Source organism: Sinocyclocheilus rhinocerous, unplaced genomic scaffold (genome assembly GCF_001515625.1).
Source record: "Sinocyclocheilus rhinocerous isolate Xijiao unplaced genomic scaffold, SAMN03320098_v1.1 scaffold289, whole genome shotgun sequence".
Classification (NCBI taxonomy): Eukaryota; Metazoa; Chordata; class Actinopteri; order Cypriniformes; family Cyprinidae; genus Sinocyclocheilus; species Sinocyclocheilus rhinocerous.
The window spans coordinates 1165933-1176311 of record NW_015636845.1 but is presented as its reverse complement, the minus strand read 5'-3'; the positions used below and the strand labels follow the sequence as shown (position 1 = coordinate 1176311).

At 37.9% G+C, this 10379-nt stretch overlaps 1 protein-coding gene across 2 annotated transcripts in view; it reads right to left on the bottom strand.

Moving 5' to 3' along the window:
- The window catches only part of LOC107748146 (NXPE family member 3), a 12231-nt gene extending 2341 nt beyond the window's left edge, over window positions 1–9890 (bottom strand). The window contains exons 1-6 of one of the 2 annotated variants that reach the window (XM_016562827.1): window positions 9497–9890; window positions 5697–5855; window positions 3666–4435; window positions 3423–3490; window positions 1465–1665; window positions 522–1115 (exon numbers count right to left, since the gene is read on the bottom strand). In XM_016562827.1, the coding sequence (XP_016418313.1) occupies window positions 550–1115; window positions 1465–1665; window positions 3423–3490; window positions 3666–4435; window positions 5697–5789 (1698 nt within the window). In that variant the 5' untranslated portion in view covers window positions 5790–5855; window positions 9497–9890 and the 3' untranslated portion in view covers window positions 522–549. Of the gene's footprint in view, window positions 1–313; window positions 1116–1464; window positions 1666–3422; window positions 3491–3665; window positions 4436–5696; window positions 5856–9496 lie in introns of those variants that run through there. The other variant, XM_016562826.1, reaches the window with a different exon arrangement.
- Window positions 9891–10379: the final 489 nt, after the last annotated feature.

Sequence of the window (10379 nt, the reverse complement as noted above, 5' to 3'; positions counted from 1 at the left end):
TCGCTCCGGCCTGACAGGGCATCATCACAATATAGCAAGGGGCGTAACATGTCCATCTCACGCTTGAGGTATTCGGCCAATCACAATGCACTGGATAGCTGGCCAATCACAGCACACCTCGCTTTTTCAGACTGATGAGCTTTGTAAAAATCGACGCGTTTCAGAAAGGCGGGGCATAGAGGAGAAACAATAATGTACAGTATGTGGAAAATAATGTTTTTTTAACCTTAAACCGCATAAACACATTTAATTACACCAAATACTGTTCTTTTTAGCAGCATCATATGACCCCTTTAAACTTGTTCTAGGAAGAAAAAAAAAAAGATTCTCCATACCTCAGGATATTGCCATTAAAGTATAGAGGGCTACATTAACCGTTATGGTGCTTTTGCATTTTAATACGGCCAGCAAAATCATTATAAACATTTGCAAGCCAAACAGACAGCAAATAATAGCTGAATAGATAGCAAAAGAGCTGATCCCAAAGACCAGAGGTATGGAAGATTAGCGCTAGGTCTCACCAGTTCCTTAAGATACTGCTTGAGAAGTTTAGCCCCGCCTTCTCTTTCTCCTCACTGGACAGATGTGTGATAGGATGAAGTTAACCATGTTTGATATAATGTCAGATGGAGGGTGTAGCTGATGAGGGTGATGGTGGGCGAGTGTCATCTCCCAGGCGTCCACCAGCCGGACGTTCAGACCTTTAAACATGGCTCGGAGCACTGCGTCAAGCTGTTGGGAGAACCAGTCGCTGTTGAACAAGCTGGACTCGGGGTCCAGTTTCTGGAGGTTGGCTGTGCGGATCAGCACCAAAGTCGCCGGTTCTCGGTTCAGCAGTCGGATCACCGCCCTGCGGATGTGACGTAGGCGCCGTATGTACACTTGCACTGGGAAAGTGCTGAAATGCGACCAGATACTAATCACGACCACCGTGTCCGAGCCCCCTCGTAAGCCATCCAGCTCATTTGAGATGTAGTGCATCTCAGCCGAGGACACGGACGTGAAGCGGATCGGTGGCCCGTGGCAGCGGTATCTCAATAATATGTTGAGATTGCTGTCCACTGCCATGTATGGGCCAACATTCTTTGGGCTATGAAAATTGAATTCCTTAAGCTCTGTATTGTGAGATAAAACAGAGGGTGAGATGTAGATAAGACAATAGATTCATGCCCACTCAGGAATAAAATGTGTAAAATACTTAATTGGCATGAAGATATATAAAAAAAAACTCACCCTGGACTACAAACAAATATCTGTACTTCAGTTGTCTCAGGCTACATTCACATTGTACTTTTTATGGAAGCTATTCAATATGACTGTATATTATATATTGTTATTTTTTTCATGCTTTGCTTTTTTGACATTGGGTTGGCTGAATTTTTTTTGGAGATGTGGTCAAAGCCAACAAAAATGACTACAAATCAATACATCACCTTTAAAAAGAGTTTCAAAAATATTACTGACCTGGAACATGGGCAATGAGATACTCGTACCACTGTCGCACAGTGGAGTCTCCATACATGTACACCATTTTCCCTCGAAGACACTGTGTTATGACTAAAGAGCCATTAAACTGACGCATGACGACACCACTCAAAGGTCTCCATGATCCCTGGTAGTAGTACCCGGAAGGAGTGAATTCAAGGTGCATTCCTTTGGTTTGTACTAGAAGGAAAGAGGAAACAGAAGAAAAAAGTATGATGATAAGAGAAAGAAAGAAAAAATGCTGATGAGAACTTAGAATTTAAATCTGTTAATATTTGTTCTTGTATATTTAAAATGATACCACCTTTCAAAAGTTTGGGGTCAGTAAGTTATAAAAAAAAAATAATAAATTAAAGGGATAGTTCACCCAAAAATGAAAATTCTGTCATTCACCCTCATGTCGTTCCAAACCCGCAAGACCTTCGCTCATCTTCGGAACACAAATTAAGGCTACGTCCACACGAAGCCAGAGCTTTCCCCATCCAATCTTTTTTTTTCCTCGTCTCAAGAAATATCTGCGTCCACACGAAACCACAAAACCGACACAAAACGATGTAGTATACATGCCAGACCAGTATGTGGCACTGTAATTCTGCCACAGAGATACACTAAAAACAGAGAAGACTTGGACTATGCGCATAAACCTTGCACGCGGTATACAAACGAACATGGAACAATACATTTATTAATCTGTGTTAATGTTAGTTAATAAAAAGACAAGACATTCAGTGTTTGTTTGTGTTTTTGTTGCGCGTGTCTGACTAGGGGCGAGACGTGGGCTGATGACGTCATCGTTTCAGAAAATATACGGATTCGCTGTCCACACGAAAACGCAAGGGCGGCGTTTTCATATTTATCCACTCTGAGACTCGGTTAAAAAAAATATCGGTTTCACTCTCCTAAAACGCCGGATCCGTGTGGACGAAACGCCTATACGGTACAAAATGTATGCGTATACAGCTAAACGCGTCTCCGTGTGGACGGGGCCTAAAAACTGATCACACTAACGAATAAACACATTTAAATTGTTACAAAAGTGTATCATGGTTTCCACAAAAATATTAGGCAGCACAACATTTTCAACACTTATAATAATATAAAATGTTTCTTGAGCACCAAATCAGCATATTAGAATGATTTCTGAAGGATCATGTTACACTGAAGACTGGAGTAATGGCTGCTGAAAATTCAGCTTTGCCGTTATAGGATTAAGTTACATTTAAAAATAGACTAAAATAGAAAACATTTTAAATTGTAATAATATTGCACATTATTACACAGCTCTCTGAAATGTATCACTCCACTGTTGCTGATCAATGTGTCTAATTATTTACTTTTGTGGCAAGCAGCCGTGTAATAAGTGGGATAATGTACATCCAGCTGGTTGTTATCACAAAATAAAGCCCTTTCAATCAACTGCAAATGTTAGCTCCGGCATATCCCCCTTCTTTTGACATCAGTATTATTTCTTCCACATATTGTATATTCTGTGCCCTTGCTGTTCAATGTTTAACTCTCTCAATTTCAGATCACTATATCATGACAAGCCATGCAAGCAGTCCTCAAACATAATAGCCATTGTCTCTATTAACTGCATCATCCTCATAAATAATTTTCTATTAATAGCTAACTTCTTGTGTAACATGGACAGCCACAGTTATTGTATTAATGTCAAGCTGATGGTACCTTGGGAGGTTAATCGCAGACTAATTTATTGCAAAGCCGAAAAACCATATACAACCAAAGACAACTGTTATGAATCAACAACAAATCAATCTTTATGTTTTATTGCCAGAGTGTTCTTAACTGAACTGTGTTTTTAATCAAAACAATGCAGCTTTGGTGAGATTTCCTTCAAAAACTTTCAAAAAAATCTTACCAACCCCAAACTTTTGAACGGCAGTGTAAATAATATAATATTACATGTGCCACAATACCTTTAGCAGGTTGAACAGTCACATTGTCCACCCCTGCAGAATGTATTGGAATTTTGATATTTACTCCACTAGAACAAAACAAAATTAAAGTGTCATTCATGAGGAAAGTAGAAAAAATTGTATGTTCATCATTAAACTGAAATATTTATAATATATATAATCTGCATTCTATGCACAGTAGATGTTGGCATCGGCCAACAGAAATAAATATATCGCTCAACCACTACTCTAATGCAGACTCACCTTTGGAAGAACTGTGACTCATAAACAGTGAGAAGGTGTTTCTTATACCCCCCTTTTGAGTGGTTAATCCGTGTATCACAGTCCAACATCTTAGGCTTATAACAGAACCAGGGTTCTCCAGTCTGGAGGTCTGTGTAGTTGCAAAGCGGCTGCTGTTTGTGCGGCAAACACAAATTACACAGAGTTGTCTCAGAGAGGTACCCTGAACGGAAGAGGCTCTTGAAGAACACTCGGTCTGATTGTTCCTCTCTCAATCGCCTGAGGACCATCACAGCTTCACTGGGGTGAATCATTGTCAGTTCCACCTGGGCAACACCTGCCCAAAGAAGTGGGAAAAATACTGTGTAGTTTCCATTGTTGTGGTCGTGTACCTGGCCAGCCACACCTGCCGCCAGTTCTGGCGTGTGAAGTCGCGCAACTAGAAAGTCTCCTCCGTGTTTTTTGGGCTGACCCAAAAAGTTGTGCATCTGCACTTTCACTACCAGTTGCCCACCCACCTGCAGATCTCCAGGGTCTTGGATCGTATAATAGCTCTGTGCAGGATCGCTACTTTGACGTAATGGCAGTCCCAGGACCAACGGCTCTGGCCAGGCGATGGATTTGAGAAGATAGCTCTCCTCCCTGGCTTCCTCTGCATTGGGCTCCTGGCCGAGGTGGGCACAGAAGGAGTAGTTAAACTCCACCGGTAGAAAAAATTCAGAGGTCTTTAAGACTGACTGGATGCTGTTCTGAAGCTGATAGAAGGTAGATACTCTCTGACAGTTCCAGCTCTGCAGAAGACAAAACACAGAAGCTTTAATGTGAAATTTCATCACAGAGAAGCATGAGAAGTTTTCCAGAGTTCAGAGGGCAAGATAAGTGTTGGCTTATTACAATAACCTTTGAAAACAAGTGCATGATCATGAAATATTAAAATATTACGAAACATGCTTTGTACCTTGACTTTAAAAGTAACCTTATTCTTACAGTAAGAACCTCATATGTTTTTTCACAAGCAAAATTGTAACATGGCAATAGGTGAATGATCTGCTGTGTGCTAAATCTAATAATTAGAAAATCATTCTATATTTACATCCACAAACTAACTAATTATATTACCTACAACCTGTTGTTTTGTGACCATACACCACTTCACTGTAGTATTATCTTCCTCAAGGTAGTTAGCTATCATAAAAATGAAAAGTAAGTCTTGCACAAATAATACAAATGTGAACTACTTACTTCCACATTGCAAATAAGATGGATTACCCATTTATTGTTCACTAACTAGAACAATACTTTAGTGGATCATGACTGGCCATGGCTGTACTGTTTAGTGCGCATCCACAACACTTTATAACAATCAAAAACACAATACTTGCTACCACTACAAGATGATGCAAATGCAAAATGAAAATGAAACGTTTTTCCATATAAATAACCAACGGGCAACAACTGAAGATGATTTTGCTTAAAGGGGTCCTATTATGCTCTTTTACAAAGTCTTGATTTTGATTTGGGGGTGTACTAGAACATGCTCTCATGCTTGGTGGTTCGAAAAACACATTATTTTTCACATAATTTACATTATTAAATTCCTTACTCTCCAGCCTGGCACAAACGGCTCGATTAGTTCCGGCTTTGATGAAGGTCCGCCTTCCGAAAAACAAAATGTGTTGTGATTGGTTAGCTGTCCCAGTGCGTTGTGATTGGCGAACAGCTTAGACGGTGTTTCAGTACTGCCACGCCCCTTGCTCCGTCTTTCAACAAAAGCTTTTGGCGAATCCGGCACTACTCACTTGTGTTGCCAAACATACACACTACACACTGACTAAAATTTAAAAAGTTAAAAAGCATAATAGGACCCCTTTAATAAATTGAGAGAAGCAGAAATCGTGATTAAAATTAAAATATGATTTATCATGCAGCCCTATGAGTTTACGTAACTCATTCTGTCATTTTCCTGTTTATCACTGTAAAGCTGCTGTAACACCATCTATATTGTATAAAGCACTATAAAAATAAAGGTGACTTGACTTGACTTTTACTCACTTCCAATGAGGTGATATTCCACAGCAGGAATAAGAGTCCTGACAGAGCCAGCAGAGTGAAGAATGGGACATATTTGGGAAGGTATTTCTCCATGGTTTCCTCTCTCTGTCATCCTCCTCTCCAGCACTACAGCAGATCATGGCTGGCCATTATTGCATGCTAATCAAATAGATCAGACCAAAATAGCATGTAAATAGCAGTATTCAGATACATTTATGATGACTTTGTCAAATCAGGCTCCCATTTAAACATAATTACAAATAGTGGTCGACCGATATATCTGCCGATATTTGGCATTTTTCAAATATCGGCATCGGCCGATAAGTTTTTCTGTTTGAACGATGCGTTCGAGGCGGGACTTTTATTGTGACGGCGCTGAGAGCGGCAGCGCCTGAGCACACAGCGCTCACATTCTCCCTCTTGTTCGCTGTCGTCGTTAACAGTTCTGTCTAAATACGGATAGAAGTCTGTCTAATAATCAGATAGAATGGTTAAACAAAGGAATTAAAATGTTTATACGATTGCTTTTATATTATTAGTAATAGAAAGGCAAACATTATAATACTTTCTCGTTTGCCGTCAGCATTCAGCAAATACGCATTTACATCATTTAAACAAATCTTTGAATGTCTAATGAACATTTAATTTCACAAACTTTGCAAACTTAGTCGAATCCAGTTGATAAATTTTTTAATCCATTTTCAAATTATTTAAAATTTCTTAAATATTAATTAAAATAAATACAATTATATCGGCTTTATATCAGCCATCCTGTTTTCCAAGATATCGGCATCGGCTGTCAAAAAACCAGTATCGGTAGACCACTAATTACAAATTAAATTAAAATCATTTTTACCCCCTGTAATCTGGCTCCGAATTGCAGGTGAAAATTGTCATTTTGACCCCCCTCTACAAACCAGTGGATTACTCAGTAAATATACATCAATACCATTTAATTATTTTGGCTTTCAGCACTATATGTTAATCTTTCTTCAGAAAAAAAACAATGATAAATTAAAAAATTTGAGCTGGGGAAGTTTCTGAAATTTGGTTTATTTGACATAGAATGACCCAGTTCTATTTCTGTTCATCTAGTGTCAAGAGAGTTGAATTTAAATTTTCATTCAGCCCTTTGCTGCAGACTACTGCAGCAGCTATTGTTAAAATAGTCCAATATTTTATGCAGTATACACAGTGTTGGAAAAGTTAACCGGTGGATTGAAATTAAGCTAATGGGCATTCTAAAAATCTAAATCATTCGGATAATAATGCACTATCCGAATAGACATCATTATTAGACAGACACTGCTCCATCCCTATTCCATTCGAAGGGTTTACTCTACAAAATGAGAGCTTCAAAGGGACGAAGGGTGTAGGGGACCAAAAATATGTTCCTTGAAACGCACGTCTGCGTCATATTGCCAAGCTAAGGACGCGCCATCGTTGCACAATTAAACCAGCACAAAGAATTATAGGAGTCAAATGTCCATCAGTTATACCATTCGAAATCCTTCATTCCGAAGGGCCCTTTGAAGGGGCCAGAGTTTTGAGCATATCGGGTTGCTACGACCCTTCAATATGGCGGCCACGATTGTGTCCACTCCCAAGAGCCCTACGGTGACGGATTTATCCCGCTTAATTTGAATGCAGCAAGAGTTTACATTAAATCCGAAAACCTGGATCATTTCAGATACAAACACAGCATTATCTATATCAAATTTTCTGTTATCACATCTGTTCAGGTTTGCATCCAAAATCTCAGTTCATCCTAGTTAATTTATTTACCTGAAGCGGTCGGCTCTGACGAGCGGTTCTGTGAGGGCTCACGCGCACTAATAGAGAAGCACGCCCATTGGCTACAACGTGCAGGTATTATGGCCAATCACGAAATTAGACATTGCGCAGCTGCATTATTCTACTGCGTTTTATTATATATAATTTTATTGCACTACATTTTTGTGCAGAATTTTACTCACTTTCTTAGGCTATTGGGTGAATAATAGATAGAAATAAATTTTTATTTCCCGTTTGAACTTGAACACAGACTACAGTTACTTTTTTGATTACTTCCTATTCACATAATAGCAATAGCCTATATTATTTATAATTTATCGATTCTCCTTTATTTATTTATTTTTAATTTTCCTTTCAAAAATAGTCTACCTAATATATATTCAGAAAGTCTTCCAGTTCTGTGGACATTCACAGAAAGACCAGTCACTAGTCAGGTGGCTATAATTACACAGAAAATAATTTCAATTTTATTTGAATTATCACAGTGAGTATTGTATTACTATATCTTTGGAAGGCTTTTGTATATCAAACACACTAAAATTCACAAATTCATGTTATTCCCAAACTTTTTTGTCAGCTGAACATATATTTACTTGAAGTACACCCTGAGGTTTTAAGGAAGTAAGTTAGTAAGTAACACATTTGCATGTTAATGGTTCTCTGATGTTGGTTTAAGGTCACATGACAGGCAGCTAAACAAAATATTTTGTAAATTTTATCAATTGAACATAGAATATTTGACTGTCCCACATCAGTCAAAACGTGCTGTCCCACTTTTGAAACATCCTTTTCTAAAGTGTATAGCGAATCAGCTCATTCATGGCGAAATATGAATAATTAATCATAACTAGTTATAATTAATTATTTGCTTTATAGATAAAAATGTACCAATGCTGTTTTCTACGTATAGCTAATGATGTCCAACCCACCATCTCATATAGAATGCAATGATGAGTACGGGATTTTGCATTTGTAATAAAACGTAGTGAAGCATGGTATACCGAATCAAGGCTTGTTAAGATAGAGGAGGCTGCATGCATGTATAATATATCACCATAATCAAGCATAGTTAGGAAGGTAGCTTCTACAAGTTTCTTTTTGGCATTAAAAGTAAAATTAGATTTATTTCTAAAATAAAAGCCAAGCTTTAGTTTGAGCTTCCTGATTAGATTAGCAATATGTACATTGAACAAAAGTTTATCATCATTCCAAATGCCCAAGTACTTGTAAGAAGGTACTCTTTCAATAATTTTACCATCATATGTAAAAATACTAAGATTATCAAGTACTTGTGACCTTTGAGTGAACTTTACAAGAGGTACTTGCTGTTTTATGGTTTCATGGCCACATTTCTGACATAATTTCCAGAAAGTCAAGTGATTTCAATAATTTGACACCCCTGCTTGAATTCAACAATAATCATGTTCACTTTCATGTTGTAAAAGAAGAGATGAACGCACTGAAGCTTAATGTTCCACATTAATCAGTGTCCCACATAACACTAAGTAGTAGTAGTAGTATATTATTTGTACTATAAGTAATGTACACTTTAAAATCCAGGTACAATTCCACCCCCCATAGAGTCACAAAATCTGCGGGAAACACTATTGTAGAGACAGACACACACACACGCGCCTACATTCCATACACACAATTTATAGCTAGCTATATATATATATATATATATATATAAACAATTATGGCTACTTTGTAGACGGTCTCTGTCTTGCTTCATCCACTGTGCAGCACCTAGCATCATGCGTTGCAATATATCAAGGCGGAATAGGATACGTGTCCTTATACATTCTAGCGCATTTCGAAAACATACCCATTTTATCTCTGTCAAACAGTTTATGTTTTAGTGGCCGAAACGCAAAACGTCGAGTCAACTTTATTTTGGTGTAAAACCAAATCGGATGCCGCGGCATGTACACAATGACGCAAAGACTGAAAATGTAACTCGTGTATTTGTATAATCTCGAAAGAATGTAGCATCATTCACTCACCTTCTGTACTGATGCTCCAGTCCCGACGTGCTGCTGCTGCCGACTGCTTTGTTGTTATGCTTCATGACGCCAGCGGCCAGCATAATGTCCAACAACAGCCAGTCTAACAAATAACGAAACAACCGAGTCATTCAAGCAGACAGAAACTGGCTAGATTAGAGGACAACCACGTCGCGCTGCGTTTGCAAATATCAAACACTGAAGCACGCATCCTTGTTTCAGCCCCAGATGTAAAAACAGTAGGAAAAAACCGGAAAACAGATCATGATGATTTCATGTGATCACATATTGGGCTTCAATATGAAATAATAATAAATTATTTATTAAAATATCGCTTTTTTTGTTCCGTTCCGTTTACCAAAATGGTTACGTTGCATCTACAGAAAAGGATGCTCACGTGGTTTTAAGACTAGCCTCGCATTACAATGAGTTAGTAAAGATTCCAAATGTGAGACCTTTTTTGATTTGCAAGCATCCACACGCCAATGCACAGATGAATTGTTGATGCTGGGATTTATTCTTATTTTACTTTACAGTAAAGGCCAAGTTTTCAAGTGTTGTTCGATAATTTTAATGGAATGTAGGTTCAATGTAAAAATCTAAATAAATAATGTGTATGCCAATCCACAGATTATTTTTTTATTTACTGTAAAGGCCAAAGATAGGCCTACTATACGTGTTGTTCGGTAATATTAAAGAAGAGTTTCAATGTAAAAGTCTACATAAACATTACTGTTTGATTTTAAGTCCGCATAAAAATCAAAATTTACTTAAAATTAATCCATTGAAAAAAATCTTTATCTTGGCAAACTTTAATAAAAAATCTGAACATTTGCTTCTGCTCTGGAATGGCATTCCTTCTCTGATGACATAAATTTGACGG